Here is a 22236-nt window from a genome sequence, read left to right on the forward strand (position 1 = left end):
ATATATATATATATATATATATATATATATATATGACCCAAGTGAGGGACAAGGGGGTGGAGCTTGAGACAGACTGAAGGGGAAGGGGGAGACAGTCTGGGGCAGGACTGGAGGGTGGGGTAAAGAGAGGAGGGGGAGTTAAAGGGTCAGGAAGGTTAAAGATCAATAAACCAGATTCAGTCATGAAGGCAGGGAGGAGAGGGCAAGCCGGGATGGTGGTGAGAGGAGAGGAGAGGAGAGGAGGGGAGGGGAGGGGAGGGGAGGGGAGGGGGGGAGGGGAGGAGAGGGGAGGGGAGGGGAAGAGAAACAAATGACAGACTCAGAGGCCAGGGCGACTTAGAAAGAAGGGAAGCCAACGCTGGGGGCTGGGGTCAGCCACAAGGTCATGTTCAGGACATCCCCACTCTAGTCCCATCTGCTCCTCCCACAGATGACCTCACAGATGACCTCCCTCAGCAGAGGACCTGTTGTTACAATAGGCTGCGGACCTCTTGTAGTCTCATCTACCTTTACCCTCAGTCTGACCAGCCAGGGACCTCAGGCTTCAGAGGTCAGAAGGTGCCTCTGGGTGGTGGCAGGGATGGGAGCTAGGAGGCTGGGTGAGCAGGCTTTGGGGCCCTGGGGGAGATAAGGGCCACCTTGCTGCCCACTCCCTGCCTGGGGGCCAGGTCTGCTGGAATAACTGGCTGGACAGCTCCAGGGATGGAGGCCAGAGCTGGGGCTGCTGTAGAGGCTCTAGGCACCCCCCCTCCACGGGGCCCCTCCAGCCTCCAGACCGCCCTCCCTTTCAAGGTTAGGGGACAGGCCTGCAGCCGGGCTCCCCTAGAGCCCCACCCTGGTGGATGGGGATGCAGACAAGTCCAGGCAGGTATGCATCTACTCTTATCCCTCCCCCTGCACCAACCCCACTAGGAGGACAAACAGCCTGGTGACCCTACTGGGTCTAGTGGCCAGCAGCTGGCCCCCCTTGCGGGAACCACAGCACCTTAAAGTGTGGGAAGATTCTCGAAATCAGCAGTTCCATCCTGAATCCCACTCCAAACCTGGGCTGTGCTGGCTGGCCAGGGGGTTGAGGATGGGGAGGGCAGTTGATGAGGGCTAAGGGAGCCTCCCCACACCCTCAGCTTCCCCCCTTTCTCCCCAGCAGCCCCACAGGGAGGCCAGCTGTTCTCCAGCTGCCAGAGGCTCCCACCCTAGAAGTGGCCCTGCTCTAGTTGGGACCTGAGAGTGGAGAGAGATGGGGATGGTGTCTGCCTCCCCCAGCTCCAATCCAAGGACCCCCAAGGGACCCTGCCGAGTGGCCACACCCTCCAGGCTGGGGAGGGAGCACACTCCTCCCTGGAGCAGGGCTGAGATTTTTACAGGAGGAAGCAATTTGCAGTCAACTAGGAGGGAGGTGGGGCCTCCTCCCCTCTCCCCCGCTTATTAATGTGCTTCCAATTTGGGATCAAGACTCTGTGCGCGCACACAGACACACACACACACACACACACTACCCAAGGCAAAGGCTTCTCAAGGAGCAGAAGAACAGGGTAGCCCCCAGGCTCCCTTCTCCAAAGCCGGCCCCCACTGTCAGGCACCCCCTCCACAGCAGTGTAGGAGGTTGGGAGGGTAGAGACTCAGAGCCCTCAAGCCTCCTGCAGAGAGAAGAGCCCGTGCCCAGCCCTCCCTTCGCCCCCACCCTGAGACGCTGTCCTGTGTCCTCATCTTGTCCCACTCCGGCCAAGGCCGGGGACCCACTGTTAGGGGGAACAGAGATACAGCTAATGGGTCACTTGGGAAACTGGGTCCCACAGTTCTCAATTCACATGTCGGTGCCCCCCACCTCAGCCTGCCTGAGTGGCCCACTAGCTGCCGCCAGCCACTCAGCCGATGCTCCCACCGCCGGAGGCCCAGCGCGGTCTGCACCAGGCCCTCTGCGCCCCTTCCTCACGCGGCTCCTCACGCTGCCCTGTGCCTCTCCCCTGCCGGCTTTCTACATTTTTACTGTGATAAAGTACACAGGACATAAAGTTTATTATTTTAACCATCTTAAAAAATCCTCACCTGAGAATGTTTTATTGATTTGAAAAAAATTTTTAATATATATATTTTTTATTTATCTTCAGATAACATGGGAGGGAGAGAAAGGGAAAGAGACAGAAACATCGATGTGTCACATCGACTGGTTGCCTCCCGAAAGTCCCCGGACCAGAACCCAGCCCTGAACCACAACCGAGGTACATGCCCTTGGCAGGAATCGAACCCGAGTCTCATTGGTCCATGGGCGACACTATAACCACTGAGCAAACCGGCCAGGGCTAATTTTTTTTTATCCTCACCAGAGGACATTTTTCCATTTTTTTGTTCAGATAGAGCTGGAGGGAGAGAGAGGAAGAGAGAGAGAGAGAGAGAGAGAGAGAGAGAGAAACATCGACGTGAAAGGGACACATCGAGTGGCTGCCACCCGCACGACCGACCAGGGCTGGGGACAAACTGCAACCGAGGTACACGCCCTTAGTGGTAACCGAACCCGGGTCTCTCGGGACGGCAGGCCGATGCTCTAACCGCTGAGCCAAACTGGCCAGGGCTGACTTTTTCTTTTAAGAGAGAGGAAGGGAGAGAGAGAAAAACCAATAGGTTGTCTCCTATACACACCCTGACACAGGACAGGGGATCGAACTGGCAACCTAGGTATGTGCCCTCATGGGGAATCAAACTATGACCTGTTTGGTGTATGGGACGACACTCCAACTGAGCCACTGGCCAGGGTGTATTTTAACCATTTTTAAGTGCACAACTCAGTGGCATTAAATGCATTCCTTCTTGTTTCCCACAGTTTTTCTGATGGTCCTCCACGTAGATTCCACATGCACTGGGATCCCAGGCCCCCAAATTTGTCACACTCAGTCCCATGCCATGTCTGGCACAGCCCTGGATGTCGCCCACACTGTCCTCCAGTCCCAAACAATCCCAGATAGTGGCCACCCACAGAGGCAGTGCAGTCTCAGTCACACCCCGTTTCTCCACACGCAGCGCACATGCAGTTTCTTGCCAGGGCTGTTTCCTTACACACCTACTGCACACTCACACTGGATCGGGTGCACACCGTGTGTCCCAATGGTGTCACACACGCGTGCACACCCCCCACGCCAACAGTTTTTCTCATACAGTTACACACACAGGCCATCAGAGATTCTACAAGCCTGAGACCATCTCATAGTCATTCCATAGCAGCCTGTGTCGCACAGAATGTTACTCATTCTGCTGCTGACACACAGCATCATGCAGTCACTGTGTCTCTCACACATGTGCAGCTCAAAATCCCATCCAGCGTCAGAGCTCACAGAGGGTCCAGCAGCCAGTTCTTTCATAAACATATCCCGCTCTGGCCCGTGTGCTCAGTGGTTAGAGCATCAGCCCATGGACCAAAAGATCTCGAGTTCGATTCCAGTCACAGGCAGGTACCTGGGTTGCGAGTTTGATCCCCAGCCTTGGTCGGGGTCATGCAGGAGGCAACCAGTCATGTGTCTCTCTCACATTGATGTTTCTCTCTCTCTCCCTCCCTTCCTCCCTCCCTCCCTCCCTCCCTCCCTCTCTATCTAAAAATCATTGGAAAAATATCCTCAGGTGAGGATGAACAAAAAACAAAACAAAACATAAACATATCCCCTGTGAGGGCACTCACACCATCCCACACTGAGAACATCATTCATACAGTTTCTCTCCTGTACATACAGTATCAGTCACACAGGGAATGTCAGTTTCTCTCACACACCAATGTTACAGTCACAAACAACATCACATAGTTTCTCGCATGCAGTCACACACACAAACTGGTTTTACCTGGTTCTCTCGCACACGCGCCCACCCCACACAGACTCACCCACACACAATGTCCCACTCCGTCTCTCTCACACACATCCAGTGTCACACACAGTTGCCCTTTCATTTCCCTCTATCACTTCCTGTCCTCCCAGGCCTGGCAGGGAGCACAGGAAACAATCAGCACTCTAGGAAACCTCAAGGGCTGGGGCTTCAGAGATCCGCAGACGGCTTCCCTGGCCCCTGCCTACAACCTCCTGTGGGACCCCGAGGGCACAGGCAGAGCCCTCTCCCATCCAGTGTCCTACCTGGAGGGGCAGCACCTCCCCTGCAGACAATCCTAGGCTGCGACAACACCAGAGTTATGGACGGGAAGGGAAAGGCCATGGAAACACAGCCCAGGTCATGAGCGTCATGACCTCTGCTCCAGCTCTGACCAGAGAAGCTCCTGCCATGGCCCTAGGGCTGCCCCAGAGGTCCACGGAGACCTGGGTCCTCAAGGTCACCCCTGGGACCTCACAGCTTCTGCAGCCCCATGTGGGAAGAAGAGAGTGTGACCCCCGAGCCACCTCCACAGAAAGCTGCAGTATTTCCGAGCCATCATGGCCCCCAGCTCTCTGGGGCCTGGCACAACCAGCACCCTTCCCCATCCTCCTCACTATGAGCCGAAGCCCCTGCTCTCCTCCTCTTCCTGAGCGAGGAGACAGCCAGGGCTGATGGCTTCTGTACCCTCGCAGCTTAACACTGAGCCCCTAGAAGGCTCTGGGAATCAGGCATGAGGCCCGCCATCCAAGTGGCCTCTGACCACTCATCCCATCCAGCCTTGCCAGGTCTCATCGCCACTTCAGGGGCACACTCCTCCAACTCCACCTGGCCTCCCTGTCCTTGACCCCTTGCCTGCAACTTTTTTAGCCATATTCACCTAGTTTAGCTACTCCTCAGTCACCCCCTGCTTTGTCCTCACCTTTCTAAGACCACTGCATCACCCACTCCCCTCTCCAGATCCCACCAGGTTCAGGTTCCATAATGAGAGAGGAAGGAAGGCTGACCAACCAGAAGACAGAGACTTCAGGAGGGGCTCAGAGAAAAGGGACCTGAGGATTCATTTATTCCAAGCAGGAAACCGAGGCCCAAAGAGGCCCACCAAGACGACACAGCTGATTGAAGTCTGGCTGGAACCAGATATCTAGTATCTTGACCACCTCTGTTGAGATGTTTCCTTCTAGTTTTAATATTTCAACTGGCATATTTAATATTTCAGCTGGCATATTTAATATTTCAACTGGTTGAAGGCAGGAGCAGGACCCAGGACACACACGCACGCACGCAAGCACACACGCATGCACACACAGTTTGGTTCTGCCAATCACTGATCATTCTACTCATTCCCCAGCCCAAATGCACTAATTAACACCAATTACTGTTCCCTCCCTAGGGGGTTAGGGGGAGGCCCAAGTGGTCAGACTCCCATTGGCTCCCAGCCTCTCTCTGAGGAGGGGGCATCCAGGGCCCAAGAAGTCACCCTCACTAGAATCCTGTTTCCTAGATGATATATCTGTCCATCCCCTGCCCACAGAGTGAGCAGGGATCCAGAGGTCCACAGAAACATGGCTTGGGGTGACACCCCTTGGAAAAGGAACTGCAAATATCTGGAAGGGAGGAGGACATAATTATCCTAAATCTCCAGCTTTTGAGGACTTTGAATTTCCCTCCTTGCCTCAGGCTGCCCCCAGCATTCAGGTCAAGGAGGTGTCTGCCCTGAGGTGGAACATGTAGGTGTATATAGAACCAGGCCGCAGAAGACAGGACACATAGCCACCATGGGCACCAGCCCCTCAGGGCTGTGTCCGGCTCCAACCCCTATCCCCTGATCTCCTGAGCTACAAGTCCGGGCCTGACCTGGTTCTGCCTCCACCTGGAGAGAGGGAAGACACAGAGGGAGGTGCCCCCTGAGAAGCCCCTCCCCAGGGCCTATTCTCACTTGTCCAGAAAGAATCTCTCAGCCCTGGATCAGGGCCCCTCTCCTAGAAAAGCGACAGCGTGGGGTCTCAATGACAGGGTCTGGCTAGGCTGGAAACCAGACGTAGACAGGTAGTCCCCGCTTCCCTCCCCAGGCAGGAATACAGGGCATGACAGACAATGGTGGTGGAGGTGGTGGGCAGGACAAGCCGCCTTCGAACGTGAAGTCTAAACAAGGGCTCTGAGGAAGTGTGTCGAAGAGAAGGCCCCAAATCCAGCCACCTCTGGAGCGGAGCTCACAGCGCTCCGGGCAGGAGCTCCTAACCGCCACCCTGACACAGGCGACAGAACTGGAGGGAACTTGAGCCCCAGCGTCTCAGGGGGCACACGCCCAGGGCGCGCAGCTCCGCTCCCAGACACCCTCCACAATCTAGCGTAGCCGCGGGCGCCGCGCGCAGGAGCCGGCCTGGGCGCCGGGAGGCCGGGCCCGCGGCCTGCGCGAAGCCGGGGCCGGGCGGGCTCCGGGAGAGCGCCAGCCTGGAGTCCAAAGGGCAGCGGGGCCCGGACTGGGCGCCCTGGGTACGAGCGCCTCCGTGGCAGGCCACCCCCCCCAACCGTGCGGCCCCCAGACCCCAGCCTTGACACCCCAAAGGCGGACGTTGGGACAGCCGATGGCACCGTGGACGATCTCCCGGCTCCCTTACCTCCCCGGACAAACTCATCCCGGTCGCGGCGGGGTGGTAGGGGTGGGCGGGGCTTCCCGGAGAGCTCCCCCCCTTCCCTCTAAACTTCCCGGCACCCAAATCCGGGGCTCCGGCTCATGCTGGACAATAGTTCGGGGACACAGCCTCCCTCGAGTAGCCCCCCATTCCCAAATCCACAACCAACCAACCACCCACCTTTCCCAGCCGGGCCTCTTCCCGGTGTCCTCCCGGCTTACCTGGTCCGAGCTCGCGGGGGCGCTCCCGCCGGGCCGCTCCGCCGGGCCCGAGGGAGTTGAGAGGGGGCCGGGGAAGGGGGGTCGTGGGGAGGGGGCTGGCCGGAATGTGCGGAATGAGCCGGGCAGGAGCGGGAGGCGCTGGGCGCGGAGGAGGGAGCGAGCGGGACGGAAAGTTTGTGTTGAGGAGCCCGGCGGGGGGTGGGGGCTGTGGGGAAGGAGGGGGCGGGGCGCGCAGGGGGGCGGGCACTAGCCGGGAGGGGCGGGGCCGCGCGGGCCCGCCCCCACCGGGTGCTCCAGGAGCCCACCCCGGGCTAGGCTACCCGTGACCGCTGTCGGCCGGCCTGCGCCCGGGAGCCCGGTTCCTCGCCCGCGGGTGCCACGCTCCCAACCTTTCCCTGCACGCCGGGCCTAAACCCAGTCCCCCACCGGAATTTGGGGCTCCGGCCTGGGCGGGGCCGAGGGCGGAGCTCCGGCTTGTAGAACGGACTCCCTTCGATGTCGGGGTCCGGGTGCCGCGTCACGAGGAGCCCCGTGGAGCCCGAACGCCCGGGCCTCCGGGTTCCCTACCCCCCAAACCCAGTCCAGAGCCGCCGAGGCGGAGCTGCCTCTCCTGCCTAAGAGCCCGCCCCCCACTCCGGGGGCCCAGACCCGGCCCCGCCCTGGCGGCTGCGCCCGCCCTGCCCGGACCCGGTTTGTCTGGTTCTCCCCGAGAGGCTTGTTTCTCGAATTTCTCCCTTTCCCCCTCTTCCCGGACCTCCGGGGCCCTCCCTCTCGGCCCGGCTCCCCGGGGCCCCTGCGGGGGGCGTCTTGACACGGCGAGCTCGCCGAGTTTCGGTAGGACCGGCGATGGGCACGCGGGAGGGGACGCGGGAGCGCCGGGGGCCTGGGCGGGAGCGGGGAAGGAGGCCTCCAGCCCGCCCTCCGGACCCCTCCCGCCGCCCCGTCCTCCGCACGCAGAGAAACCACTGCTCCGCTGGGCCTGGGACGCGGCTTTATTGGGGATATGCGTACCCGGCCCTCGTCCCCCATCACCCACTGCCTCCTCCGAGCCAGCTCCAGCTCCTCGGAGCCCTAGCACGGTCCCAGAGGGGGTTAAAACAACACTGACTACTGATCCTGGACAGGAAGTGACTGGGGCGGGGGGGGGGGGGGAGTGTGTGTGCATGTGTGTGTGTGAAGCGGCACAGGCTAGCTCCGCGACCAGATGTGCGGCTCCAACTCCAGATGTTCTTCATCTGCTTCGGACCCGCCGCCTGAGCTCCTCCCCTCCCTCGGCCTGTGCCAGGCTGGGGGGGTGGGTGGAGGTCACCTGAAGACAGTAGGGGTCAGCTCCCAACAAAGGAGGAGTCTTCAGTGGGGGCTTTGGTGAAGGAACCCTGCAAGCCTCCACTGAATCCTTTCCCCGACCCTGGCGGGCTGTGGGGACGCTGGGGGCTGCTGGCGTTACTCGCAAGCTAGCTTCCCATCGAAACTGGAGAGGGCGATAGCGAAGGCCTGCAGGGCGCACAGCGGGTACCGGTAGTCTAGGGTGAAGGCGTCCTCGGCCACGCGACCGAACTGCAGCACGATATAGTCAGCTATGGACAAACACAAGGGTGAGGGCGTTCAGAGACCTCCCAGGTCCCCATCCTAGCAATCAATGCCCTCAGCATTGGGGAAGTCTCTCTCCCTTGCTTTGGCCCGATACTCAGCCACCTTCTCAGTTATTCACCCTTCACCCATCCCCCTCTCCTTATCTCACCCCACCTGCCCCACCTGCAGCTTTACCATCCATCAGACTGTAAGCCCCTGAGGACAGGGACTCTGCCTTATCTTCTGCTGCCCAGGGCTATGCATGCAACCGCCACTTAAGTATAGGAACCTGTCAAACTTCCCCAAACTTAGATTCCTCCCTTGCCAACTTTTCTGTTGTCTTCTGACTCCATTCTCGTTCCCCCATGCCCCCAACCCACCCCAAATCCCATTTTAGACCACCTGACTAACCCCCTGGTTCAAGCCCATGACTAACTCCCTGGTTCCCTTCCTCATCCAGTGGCCTCACTCAGCCCCCAACACCTCCCCCAGCCTCCATAGGGACAGGAAGTTGCTAAAAATACCCCCAACCTCATCAGACTAGACTCCACCAGAAATGTGATCTGGAGAGTAGTTACCCAAGGCCGGGGGACAGGTGACACTGGGGGCACATCTCTAGGATTTAGTGGGGGATGGGGAAGTTGCTCAGTGTTAGCTAGCCCTGGGAACCTGAGTCTCTTGGGAGATACCTTCCCAAGCTTCCTTACCCTAGTGCGGACCTCTCCCCAAGCTTGTAACATGGACATTTTTACTTATTTATATTATGGGTACATCTTGTGTCCCCTAAGTCTTCAAGGGCAGGCCATTCGCCTCATCTGAGAGAAGACAATAGAGTAGGAACGCAGAAATGTTTGATTAATATTCCCTACTCCTAAAGGTCTAAAGGAGTTAGAACCTGGGCACTGGATCCAGGCTACCTAGGTCCCAGTTCCAGCTTTACCTCTTACTAGTTGTATGATTTTGGGCAAGTTACTGAACCTCTCTGTTCCTCCATTTTCTCATCTGCCAAATAGGGGTAATAATAGTGAGTACCTATTTCACAGGGTTGTTGAAAAGATCTAATGATTCAATATCTGTAAAGCCTGAGAACAGTGCCTGGCACATAGAAGTTCTGTTTCAGTGTGGAGTAAAAGGGCCAGTGTAACAGATGAAGGAGATGAGAGACTGGGTAAGGGCTGCCTTCTCTGAATCTCAGCACCTGACCCACAAAGGGGTCGGGTTATCAGTGGTTTTCAAACTCCAGCAGCTTAACTCTCCCTTCAACACAGTCTTACCTGGAAGATCCCAGTTTCTACCCCAGTACTCTGGTCAATGCTAAAATTGAGGGCATGGAATAATGAGCCCCAAGACACCTCTTTGGAATACCTGAGGCTCCTGGGAGCACAGTGTCAATGCCCCTGGGGGAGAGAGTAATCTTTCTAGATGTTCTGGCTCCAGGGAGAGAGAGAGATGGTGGGGAAAGGCCTAAGTTGGGGTCCTAAAGATGGTGGGGAACAGCCTGGTCTAGACCCTCAGATACTCACGGTCATCAGCATGGACAATCTGGAAGTTCTTGACCGAGGCCTGTGTGACTCTGCCTTGGAAGTTGAGGGTGTAGGAGCCACTGTCTTCATTCCAGACAGGTGGCTTGTTGTGCAGCTCAATGAGGCTCTCCAGTGTCTTGTTCTGCCAGCGTACCAGCAACCCATCACTGGCCTGGGGTGCCAGGGGAAATATTGGGGAGAGGACATTTAGGGGTGGGCAAGATATCTCAGGACTGACAGGGGACAGGGCCTGCGGACCTATGCCTGCGGGCTGACGCTCCAGCCACTGAGCCTAACCAGCCAGGGCTTGAGATATTTCTTTCCCGAGTTTCCTCGCCACCTGTCATGTTCATGGCTTGGAGTGAGTCTACTCAAGATCGTGTCCTCCTGCCCTGGCCGGTGTGGCTCAGCTGACTGGGCATCGAGGGACTGTGGTCAGGGGCACATGCCCAGGTTGCAGGCTAGATCCCAGATGGTGGGATTGCAGGAGGCAGCTGATCGATGTATCACTTTCACATTGATGTTTTTCTCTCTCTCTCCCTCTCTCTCTAAAAATCAATTTAAAAATCTTAAAAAAAAAAGATCATATCCTCCAAGAAGCCTTCCTGACCCCATGTCGGATTTAACTATCTTAGCTCTATGCTTCCATAACACCTTGCTCTTATTTCTCCCACTGCACTGTAGAGGACAGAGTTAGACACTCTAAGGGCAGACACAATGTTTGAGTAATGTCTCTGTGCCTCAGTTTCCCCCAGTTATGAGGATTAAATAAGTTACTAGCACATGAAGTGTTATTTAGATCGTTCTATAACAGAGTAAATGCTCAATAAATATCAGATATGGTTTTGATGGTAACTGTTGTGTTGATTTTGGATCTCCAGTGCCTGTTTTTTTGTTTTTTAAATCCTCGCCTAAGAATATTTTTCCATTTATCTTCAGATAGAGTGGGAGGGAGAGAGAGAAAGAGAGAGAGAGAGAAACATCAATGTGAGAGAGACACAGCGATTGGCTGCCTCCTGCACAACCCCGACCAGAGTCGGAGACTGAACCACAACCAAGGTATGTGACCTTGACCAGAATCAAACCCGCCATTCTTTGGTCCACGGGCCAGTGTTCCAACTGCTGAGCAAAACTGTCCAGGGCTCCAGCGCCTGGTTTTTGTTTTTTGTTTTTTTTTTTTTAGTAACATATGCAAAAATGTTTGTTTATTTATTTATTTGGTACGTGCCCCTAGCGGGAACCAAACCTGGGACTCTCTGGTCTGCAGCCAACACTCCAACCACTGAGCCAAACTAGCCAGGGCACCAGTGCCTGGTTTTAATAAATGATTGTAGAATGAATGAACTGAGATGAGGAAGAGAGACCCAAAGCAGCACTGGGTTGTTCTTACAGAGCCCAAATACTCGGGAGACACTGCCTCTGTGGGACATGGGTGTTTATTCCAGGCCTGGAAGGAGCAAGTGCGGGACCCACAGGATCCCCTAGACCAGGACCTTCCATGGCTGGTGGCCCATGGGTTGGCTGGCCTGATTACCGTGAGTTTCCAGCAGGGAAGGATGATGTGTGGTCAGCTCATCGGGACATCATTTTTTCATTGTAAATAAGTAAAGTGACATCACTGTGAGTATGGGCCATGCTAGTCATTCTGTGTCTGAAACCCTGGGCTCAACTGACCCTCAGTGCTAAGGAGAAGAGCATGGGACTGACTCTGAAGAAAGCACCTTTCTGTAGGGCATCTCTCCATCTTACCCCCCTCCCACACACACATACATTTGCTTTTAAAATATAAGTCAGATCATGTCACTCCTTTGCTCAAAACCCTACTCTGGCTTCCTGCTTCTCTCAGTAAAAACCAGTTATACAAGCCCTATCAGCCCCTCACTCTCACCTCCCCCTCTAGGCACACTGGCCACCTGCTGTTCCTCAAACCCATCAGGCACCTTCCCGCCTCAGGGCCTTTGCACTGGCTCTTCCCTCTGCCTGGATGATCTTTTTCAAGATATCTGCAGGCTTGCTCCCTCACCTCCTTCAAGACTTTACTCAAACTTCAACTTTCTTTCTTTCTTTCTTTCTTTCTTTCTTTCTTTCTTTCTTTCTTTCTTCTTCCTTTCTCCTTCCTCTATAAATAAATAAATAAATAAATAAATAAATAAATAAATACTGATGTCCAGATATCATCCCAGACCAACTGAATCAGAAAAGTTTGGGAATAGGGTCTCAACATTAGTGCTTTTATTTATTTTATTTCTTTATTATTTCTTTATTTATTTTTTTATCCTCACCAGAGGACATTTTTCCATTTTTTGTACAGATAGAGTGGGAGGGAGAGAGAGGAAGAGAGATAGAGAGATAGAGAGATAGAGAGAGAGAGAGAGAGAGAGAGAGATGGAGAGAGAGAGAAACATCGACGTGAAAGGGACACATTGAGTGGCTGCCACCCACATGACCAACCAGGGTCGGGGACAAACTGCAACGGAGGTACATGCCCTTAGCGGGAACCGAACCCGGGTCTCTCAGGACCGTAGGCCGATGTTCTAACCGCTGAGCCAAACCGGCCAGGGCTTTATTTATTTTTAGATAGAGTGGAAGGGAGGGAGAGAAAAAGAAAGAAACATTGATGTGAGAGAAACACATCAAATGGCTGCCTCCTGCAGGACCCCAACTGGGGATAGAACCTGCAACCAAGGTATGTGCCCTTGACTGGAAATCAAACCCAAGATCCTTTGGTCTGTGGGCTGATGCTCTCACTGCTGATCCAAACCAGCCAGGGCCAAACCAACTTTTCAATTTGAGGCCCACTCTGAACACTGTATTTAATCTTGAAACCTACACACACACTTCTCGTCTCTCTAACCCCTTCCAACTTTTTCTTTTTTCCCCATAGCCCTTATCATTTTCTAACATACTATATAATTTACTTCTTTCTCACAATTATGATCTACTGCCTTGCTCTCCCAGAATGCCAGCTTCACGGGGGCAGATCTTTGTTTTGGCCACGGATGTCTTCCAGGTGCCTAGAATAATGACACTCAATACGTGTGTGTTGACTGAATATATAAACGGATGATTTGGTGTAAACTTAAGAAAAAAATCCATTACGCCTGGTCGGTGTGGCTCAGTGGTTGAGCGTCGACCTATGGACCAGGAGGCTGCCATTCGATTCCCGGTCAGGGCCCATGCCCAGGCTGTGGGCCTGATCCCCAGTGGGGGGCGTGCAGGAGGCGGCCAATCGATGTTCTCTCTTATCGATGTTTCTATCTCTTTCTCCCTTTCCCTTCCTCTCTCTCTAAAATCAATAAAGAAAACAAACAAACAAACACCCAAACCATTATGCTTGTCTCAGTGAATTCAATTACAAAAACCTCAAATTCATTCCACAAGTTGCCAGAATGAATTTGCACTGCAGGGTGGAATGTGCTCAAGAGGTGGGTGTTGGACCAGCTCACTCCTCCCTCCCGCCGCCCCAGCTCCACCGGAGTGAGTGACCTAGGGAGTAGGACCTTGAGGGAGAGGGGTCTGGGAGGTGCAAGGCTCACATTTCGGGGCCGGATGGGGACCCTCTCGTTGTCAGCATTCATGCCCGGAATGATGACCGTCATGCGCCGGGGACCTCGGAAGCCCAGCACGTTGGTTTCCTGGGAGGGAGATGCGCTTTAGGCCAGCCCCTGCAAGGGGAGGGGCCTGCCCCGGGGACAGGTGGAACCTCACATAGATCACAGCTGCCAGCTCCTGCCGAAGACTCCCCACATCAGCGCTGCCTCCGCGGTGCGGGTTCTGCCCGCTGTCAAAGACGGTAAAACGGTTCCCCAGGAGGTTGGACCTGCAAGCAGGGTGGAGCTGGGGACGGGGCTAAGGGGATCCCACGCCCCTATTCCAAGACCCTCCCAGCCAAGCAATTTGATGAGCTCCTTCCTTGATCGAGGGTGAAAGTGTCTTAGGACTGATCAATTCGTGTCCCTTGCCCCAGGCAGCGTTCAAATTCCAGTTCCATTTCTTACTGTGTGACCTTTGGCAAGTTACTTAACTGATCTGAGCCTCAACTTCCTCATCTGCAAAATGGGTATAAGAACAGTATTTACCTCATTTAATTTGTGACAAGAGGATTAAATGGGTTATAATTTGAAAGTAACTTAGAACTATGCTTGACACATAGACAGGTCTTATGTAAATGTTTGTTAAATACATAAAAGAAGTAAGGCTTGACTCAGGGGTCTGGCCCCCACCTCTCTGATTTGTGGTGAGGATTAGATGAGATATATGGGGAGACATAGCACAGGGTAGGTGCCAAGTATTTGTTCATTTATTCACTTAGTAAATATTTGTTGAGTAGCAACTGTGTGCAGGTGCTAGGAACACAACCTGAACCAGCCAGGTCCTGCCTGTGGGACTCAGCCTCTACTCCAAGTGAGGTCCCTGGGGGAGCAGTGTGGGCATCACCCGGGTGGTTGCAGGACTGCAAACGTCCCCCCCACCCCACCCCAGGCCCACTGAACCACTTTAACCAGGTCCCCATGGTCCATATAACGTGCGAGAAGCCCCGGGCCAGAGTGTCCGACGTGGTGGGCACTCTGCAGACACAGGGGGCAGAGAAGGCCGGCCATGGCCCTCTTGCTGCCCGGATCCCCCCAGCCCCACCTCAGCTTCCCAACAAAGTTCTCCCCTCCTCGGGACAGATTGGTAGGGTCGCTGGACATGAGGTAATTGGCTGTCTTGCTCCGTTTCCGTTTCCTGCCAGCCAAGAGGAACACCTGGGGAGAGGTGGCGACAGGTGAGAGAGAAGACGGGTGGCGAAGGGGGTGGGTGACGGCGGCAGGAGAACGCCCGGGTGCCCTGTAGCTCCTCCCCACATCTTGGCCGCAGACCCTCCCTCAGCCTGGGTCCCGGCTCCTTCCCTCGCCCTCCTGCTCCCTACCCACCTTTTTCTCCGAGTCCAGGTGCAGGAAGTAGGAGGGATACAGGCCCCGATCCATACCCTTCTTGTCCCGCGTCAGCCGGCAGCGCACCGTCCGGCCCTGGGGCGCAGGCCGGAGCACAAACTCCCGCGGCTCACCCACTTCCACGGGTGGGGACGGGGCCCTCTCCTCCTTCTGGGTGGGGGCAGAGGGTGCGTCAGCCCCAGAGCGCTAGCTCCCCTGCCCTCGGAAGGCCCCCAGTGCTGAGCAGGCGGGCGGGGCCACTCACCGCTTTCTGTGCGGGAGAGAACAAAGAGGCCCGCTGGAGGGGCCGGCCCAGCTTCCCAGCAGCTCAGCAGGCTCTGGGGGCTCTGGGGGGTCTGGGCGGCTTGCACTTAACTATCATGTCATTTCGCTTGTAAATCCTGCTTCCACCACTACCTGTCCGTTTGCTAAGTGCCCTGACTCAGTTTTTACATCTAAAAAGTAGGTAGGCTGGGGGTGAATCCCTGGGACAGAACTTATTTAGTCTGTACCTTTAACAAACACTCTTATAAAGTTTACCAATGTGCCAGGTATAGTTCTAAGCATTTTTCAAAACTAACCAATTTTTTCCTCTTAACAGTATCCACTGAGCTAACTAACTGTCCCATTTTATAGATGAGGAAGCTGAGGTTCAGAGAGATTAAGGGGCTTGCCCAAGTTCACATAGCTAGTAAGAGGTGAAGCTGGGATTTAATGCTGCCCAGTTTTCTGCTAGATCCAGAGCCTTTATTTTTATTTTTTTAAAACATTTTTTGTTTTATTGTTATTTTTAAAAATATATTTGTATTGATTTTTTAGAGAGAGAGGAAGGGAGAGAGGGATAGAAACATCAATGTGAGAGCTATATCCATCGGCTGCCTCCTGCACGCCCCCTACTGGGGATGGAGCCCACAACCTAGGCAGGTGCCCTGACCGGGAATGGGCGACCTCTCAGCCACGGGAGGACCCTGAATCCACTGAGCCACACTGGCTGGATCCAGAGCCTTTAGAAAGACCGTCCTTCCTGTAAGTACACTCTCAGGGGTGAACGGAGGTGAGGCTGAAGGTATCAGTTGCCCTGTTCTAAGCCAGCGGGTTTCAACCAGTGTGATGCAAAAATTCTTAAAACATGCACTACCTCACTATTTAGTCAGGGACACTGACCTCAGATTTAAAAGGTGACAACAGCCAACACAAAAATAGCCTCCTGGTGTGTATGAATCAAAATTATGCCTAATTTTATTTTCAAATCAGCAAAATATATAATATATTGTTTGGTGTGCTGCAGAATTTTAGTAATTAGTTTGTGTGCCGTGACATGAAAAGGGTTAAAAATTGATGTTCTAAGCACACAACACAGCAGAAGTGTAAGCTACCACTATTATCATGAGCATATAGTAAATACTCAATGTAGTAGCCGACCTCCAAGATGGCCCCCAATGTCCCTGCCTCCTGAAATTGACCCCAGTCCCCTCCCACACTAGCAGGGTTGGTCTTTGTGACCAACAGTTACTGCAGAAGTGATGGGGTGGTCAGTTCTAAGGCTAAGTCACAAAAGATGCCGTGGCTTCTCTTCCTCTCTGTCCCCCCCTCTCTCTGGCCACTGGGCTCTGGCAGAAGTTGGCTGCGATGTCAGAAGAACACTCGAGCAGCCCCGTGAGTGGCCTCCAGCCAACAACCAGGACAGCGAACCATTTCAGTGGATCTTCCACTTCCGTCCAGCTTCCAGAAGGACCGCAGACCCAGATGCACCCTGACTGCAGCCTCAGAAGGCCCTGAGCCAGCACTGCTCTGATAATCTGGTCCTACATTTCTGACTCGTGGAAATTAAGAAAATATATTTTTGTTGTTTTAATACATTTTAGGGTGGTTTGTTATACGGTAACACATGTTAATATAATGAATGACTAAGTGCATTTTGCTCATGGTAAAACTAACAATTTGTTTGCATTAAATTCTAGGGTGACCTGGCCTGGTGACCTACATCGTACCTTCTGTTCCCACAAACCTGGTGCCCTTTGCCCTCATGTTTTAGCCCTTAAGATACTGGGAGCGAAGACCCTCCCTTTCCCAGCAGAGGAGAGAAGGGACTCCAGCCTGGGAGAGTGCCTGCGAGGGCCGAGTGCTCTGTGAGCCTGGGCGCTGTGCTTGGGCATTTTTGCTGAGGGCGGGTGTGCAGTGTGTGTGAGGTGACGCTGCAGCGGGCCTTCAGCCTGCAGCAGGTGAGCATCTCTTCTCCACTCTAGGTTGCTCCAGAAAAACTTGTGAATCACAAGGCTATCTTTGGAATGTGATCTGGATATAGCCAGAGCTATTCAAACATTTCTACTGCTGTGAATTTCAAGGGCCTACTGTATAGGAGGCTGTACTGCCTTCAGTTCTATTCCTCCTGGGACAGAATAAACTGCCCTTTCAGTTTATACATCAGTATCTGGTGATCTTGGCTAATGTGAATCAGCCCCCAAGACCTGACCACACCTGAACAAATGAACAAACCCACATAGTGAAGACCCTGGCCTTGCCCTCATGGCAATCTGTCCGCTCATGGAAACCAGTTTCTCAAAGACCCTCATCACTTTCTCTCTCCAGTTAGATCTCTCTTTCCTGCTTACTTGAGTTTGTGCATGTTGGTGCCCGAGTTTGTAAAAGCAATATTCAAAACATTTAACAACCTGCTCTGCCCATGGAGAATGCCCATCCAGAATGGACATTGGTGGGCCTGGAGGAGGATCCTGGAGGCCCCTGATAGCCAGTGTTAACCTTTTAGTTGCTGGAAGGTTGGGAGGTCCTGGGTGGGTAGCAGAAAGCACTTGGGAAGTTCAGAGCAGTAGGGTGGAAACATTTTAACACCTTGAACAGCTGGCTATCTGTCAGTGTGCCCAAGGGTGTGGACACATGTGCCTGCTGGCCTGTGTGTACCACCTTCAGGGGCCAGAAAATGTGTCTCTTCTTGTGGGGGTAGCTCTAGTTGCAGAGGGGAGGCTTAGAGACCAGAAGACATAAAGTCCCAGGGTGGTCAATGCCAACCTGGTGACCCCGCAACTGCCTCTTCTGCTCTCATGAGTCTGGTGCCCTTTGTCCTCATCTTCTGTCACCAGAGGGGGAGCCAAGATTCTTGGCCCCAGCCCATGAGGTCCCATACTCTAGTCCCCCAAACCAGGCCCTTGCCTCTGCTCCCTGTAGGTATCTGAGTCCCCTTCCCCCCTGAGATCCAACCTTTTTGCCTTTTCCTTTCGCTTTGCCCTTCTGATTGCTGTTCTTGGTCGCCCCCGCTGCCACTTCTTCCTCCTCGCCCTCTTCCTCCTTCCTCTCCTCTTCTGAGCCTTTGGGAATGCCTGGAACAGAGAGGGATAAGCCTCTTAACCCTGATGGAGTACTTCATGGTTTGCAGTGTTTCTGACAGCCATGTCTCACCCGGACCCTTCCCCCAACCACAAGAGAGTAACCCTGTATTACTATCATCAGAGCCTTAGAAAGTCAGACACCTGCCTGAGGTCATACAGCTGTTAAAATGGTGGTCAAGATGCCCCCACAAGTCTTCTGACTCTAGAACCCACCGTGACCAGCTCCCCACCCCCAGGACTGCCTCTTGATGTCATGGCACCAGAGGCGACTGCCACCCACCTTTCTTCTTCAGAGCTTTCTCAGCTGGGCCATCGTCCCCAACCAGAAACAAGGCTGCTGGGATCTTCTGCACTCTGGCCAAGCTCACTGAGGGGTCCTTGTCAGCTTCCCCAGACCCTGCGTGTGCACGTGAAAGGGTCACACCCCCACCACACCCAGAGTCCCTTGTTCTTCCAGACACCAGTCTCACCTTTCTTCTTTGTCTTTCTTGTCTTGGACCCTTCCCCTGCTGGCACCTTCTTCTTAATGCGCAGAGGTTTTGGTGGGGGTGCAGGGCTTCCTGGGCCCCCTGGAAATGAAAGGTGGGGGTTAGACAGTCCCCAGGGAGGCCAAAGCCCTGACCAGAAAGTACAGAGTCTCCTTCTGCTTGGCTCCTTTCCAACCCTGAGTACAAGGGCACATTTAGACCAGACCGTGATACCTAGGGATGAGGTGCCCAGGCCAGGGAGCCACCACAGCATATTTTCACTGACTGATTTTTACTGTGATCACTTTGATGCTGTTAGGTAAATTAACAATCATTCGTATTGGGTTTTAGAAAGAACTAAAGAAAAATCAGAAAGAAACCCCCAACTCTCTGACTTCTCTGGCCCACAGAGCATCTTGGGTGGGGGGATGGAGGGGGTGGGGATGGGGGTGCGGGGAGGGGGGGACACAGGCTGATCTGTTCCCCGAAGGACCATGGGGAGAAGGAAGGAGCAGGTGCAGGCGCTGGGTAACTTGGATGTCTCAGCTCCTCTGTAGCAGTGAGACCCAGACCCCTGAAGGGCAGCTAGCTCTTCCTGTGTGTGCCTTCCCCTCCATGCTCTGGACACCCACCCTTTGGACCCCGGGCCTTGGCCCTCCTCTCCTGGATGCCTGCAGAAGCCTTCTCTTTAGAGGGCTTCTTGGGAGGCAGAGGGATTTTCTCTTTCTTTCCCCCCTCTTCTTCCTCTTCATCTTCATTGCTCTCCTCTTCTTCCTCCTCCTCCTCTGTAGGTAGAAAATCCTCATAAGTGGGGCGCATTATCCGGGGAGCTTTGCCCCTCCAGTTGGTGGAAGAGGTGAGTGAGTGACAGGGGGGGACTTTCGTTTTGGAACAGCAACCGGAAGAAAGAAGTGACTTCTTAAAGAATGGGGTGACCCCCAAGTCTTCGGAGAGTGGGCTGGAGGTGGGATGCTGGGGTTTGGCAGTCCTGTTCTGGGAAAATACCCTTCTCATGAGGCGCTCTCTCTCTCTCTCTCTCTCTCTCTCTCTCTCTCTCTCTCCCATCCCCCCCATCCCCGCGTCTCCGGCTCCCCTTCTCCACCGCTCTCTGCGCAGTTCCTGGGCTTGAGCCAGACCCACCCGGCTGCCTCTGGCCTGTAGCTGTAACTACAGTTTAAGGCAAAACTCTTAACCTCTCTGTGCCTCAGTTTCCCCACCCCGAAAACGAGGGAAAAAACGACAAAAATAACGAATGCTTCGCCCTGGCTGGTTTGGCTCAGCGGTTGGAGCCTCGGCCTGCGGACCAGAGAGGCCCGGCCCGGTTCCGCTAGGGGCATGTACCGAAAAATAAATAAATAACGTGTGTTTTTTTCTGGCTCAAAGACCAGCTGAGAGAGGTGGAGGCTGTCCTTCCGAGCTGCCTGCCTCTCCGTTCCGCTGTCCCCAAGCGGCCGCGTCCCTGTCCACCCGCCGCCGCCCTCGGGTCGGGCCTCCTCTCACCGTCCTCCGCGCCCGGGGCTCCGGCTACCAGGAAGGTCTCTCGGGGGTCGCGCTTCTTGGCCTCGGGGTCCCTGAGGAACCTGGTGTAGACGGTCTCCGGGGCGGGCTCCTCCCGCGGCCGCCCCGTCCACCCGGCTGAGCCGACACGCGCGGGTCAGGCAGCGCCGCACCCTCGGACCGCGCCCCAGGCGGTGGACGCGACGCCCTCACCCCTCCCCACCCGCACCCCACCTCTGCCCCGCTCCCCGCTCCGGTCCCCTGGTCCCAGCTCCGGGCCGCCCCCGCTCCCCCCCCCCCCGCCCTCACCCTGGGGGGCGCCCCCGGGCTCCGCTCCCCGCCCGCCTCCAGCTCTCCTGGGCTGGGACCCCGACGGGCCGGGGGAATGAGGGGCCTCCGTCCTCTTCTTTAACTTCTGTCCTCGGGCTCGCTGCGGAGAGAGGTCAAGAGGAAGAAGAGGAAGGAGACCGGAGACGGGGCTCCAGGGCTGCCACCCTCTAATCCCTTGAGCCGCCAGGAATAACCGCTGATTAGCAGGAGGGGCTGCAGCCTTCTTCTCGGGGTGAGGAAGAGTGACCCCTCCCACGCATCGCGGCTGCCTCCGATGCCCCAAAGCCCGAAATCCTCCCCTGGATACTCCATGTCCCCAAATGCCACTATCCTCAAAACGAAATAAAACAACTCCAGGGAAGCCCCCCCCCCCGCCCCCGCCCCCGCCCCGACGCTGCTGAAGGGTCTTGCCCCCTCCCACATCCCCTACCCTGCGTCGGTTTACAGTGTGGGGATCTTTCTGCCTCCTTTCCAAGTGGGGGTGACGTACCTGCTTGGGGCGCCGCTGGACCTCGGGGCTCCCGCCTTCCTCATGCCCGCTGTGGGTGGCAAAGGAATCAGTCCGTCTCCCTCCCCTTTTCCTGCCCCTCTCAACCCCTCCCTCTGGGTCCCCCAGGGTCCAGGTGGGCAGCGGGGGACCTTCCGCACCTGTCGGAGGCCCACACCTCCCGGAGGGTGTCGTCCTGCAGCGGCATGGCGCGGTCCCTACCCACACCCCCTCTGTGGCCGCCCTGCAGCTCCGGCCCCCCGCTGCCCCGCTAATCCGGGCTCAACTCCACCGCACCTCCCCTGGCGGGGGGGGGGGGGGCGGCAGCCCTGTGAGGGTGCCCTGCCTCCCACCCCTGCACCCATGGGGCCCAGGCTAACGAGGGAAGAGGCTGAATCCCCAACTTTTTGTCAGAACTGCAACAGGAGGAGGACGTCATCACTGTGCCAGACCCCCACCGGCAGCTTTGAGTTAGTTACAGATTTGTAATTTGTCAGTGGTGAAAGGGGTGTGGGAAGAAAGTATTAGATCAATTCCTGTATCTTTATTTTTCATAAAACAATAAGAACTAGAACTTACTAATATTTAATACATATGGATTGACAGAAGTAGGTGTATACTTTGTAAAGAAATATGCCTGTGAGGGGGCTGTACACTTAAATACATTTTACTGATGGGGACATGCGTCTTTAAAAGTTTAGAGACCAGAGGTGTAGTGTTGGTGTGATTGACATCCAGGGAGAGGGTTGGTCAAGGGCTGCGAAGCCCAGAGGCGACGCCCCACAGGCAGAGGAGCAGAGGGCTCTGGCAAAGGGAACAGATAAAGGCTTGGTGGCTGGAAATGGCCAGATGTGTGCAAAGGTCTGTCATCTCTGCCATGGTCACCCCTGAGGCCAAGCCCTGCGCTCTGCCACTTAAAAGCTGACCGTCCCCGAGTGACTGAGCCTCTCTGGCCTTGGTTTGTCATTTGTAAAATGGGTCTGATACCAGGACCAACCTAGTAGGAGCGCCTGCGGACTGAAGGAGATGGCAGGCGGACCACGCGGGGAGCGCTCAGCGCTTGGTGCTCTGTCCCCCCCAGCGCTTCCACTCAGTCTGTCTGGCCAGCATTTCCAGCGCAAACTGACACACGACTGGGGTTCATTGTTTTGAGAGAGGGAATTAATGAAGCATCTTTATTACTAGAGTCCCGTGAGATAGGGTGGAGATTACCTCTATTTTACAGGTGGAGAAATCGAGGCCCGGGAGAGAAACGGACTTGCTCAGTGTCAGCCGATCAGAGTGGCTGAGCCAGGGCTGGAATCCAGATGGTCAGGCTTTGCCTCTAACCTCTGCACATCTTGTACTTACAGGATGAGAGGGGGATTGAATGAAAGGGTCAGGCTTTTTGTCTTTCT

The 22236-nt window shown here is 55.1% G+C and overlaps 1 protein-coding gene across 1 annotated transcript; it reads right to left on the minus strand.

The window, feature by feature from the left end:
- Positions 1 to 7840: 7840 nt before the first annotated feature.
- On the minus strand, positions 7841 to 21087 carry TULP1 (TUB like protein 1). The gene is made up of 15 exons (XM_036249482.1): positions 21001 to 21087; positions 20843 to 20891; positions 20332 to 20452; positions 20026 to 20160; positions 19158 to 19310; positions 18529 to 18627; positions 18339 to 18455; positions 17931 to 18049; positions 14980 to 14985; positions 14715 to 14885; positions 14434 to 14546; positions 13507 to 13618; positions 13335 to 13433; positions 9799 to 9970; positions 7841 to 8280 (listed from the first exon to the last, which is right to left on the minus strand). The coding sequence occupies exons 1-15, from the start codon at positions 21045 to 21047 to the stop codon at positions 8147 to 8149; spliced, it is 1647 nt and encodes a 548-aa protein (XP_036105375.1). The 5' UTR covers positions 21048 to 21087; the 3' UTR covers positions 7841 to 8146.
- Positions 21088 to 22236: the final 1149 nt, after the last annotated feature.

Source organism: Molossus molossus, unplaced genomic scaffold (genome assembly GCF_014108415.1).
Source record: "Molossus molossus isolate mMolMol1 unplaced genomic scaffold, mMolMol1.p scaffold_m16_p_8, whole genome shotgun sequence".
In the NCBI taxonomy this organism is placed as follows: Eukaryota; Metazoa; Chordata; class Mammalia; order Chiroptera; family Molossidae; genus Molossus; species Molossus molossus.

Coding starts and splice junctions, on each gene's coding strand:
- TULP1 (XM_036249482.1), bottom strand. CDS start 21,047: ATGCCGCTGCAGGACGACACCCTCCGGGAGGTGTGGGCCTCCGACAG. Junction 14,547..14,714: donor ACCTGGACTCGGAGAAAAAG/GTGGGTAGGGAG, acceptor ACCTCTCCCCAG/GTGTTCCTCTTGGCTGGCAG. Junction 13,434..13,506: donor AGCTGGCAGCTGTGATCTAT/GTGAGGTTCCAC, acceptor TCTCCCTCCCAG/GAAACCAACGTGCTGGGCTT.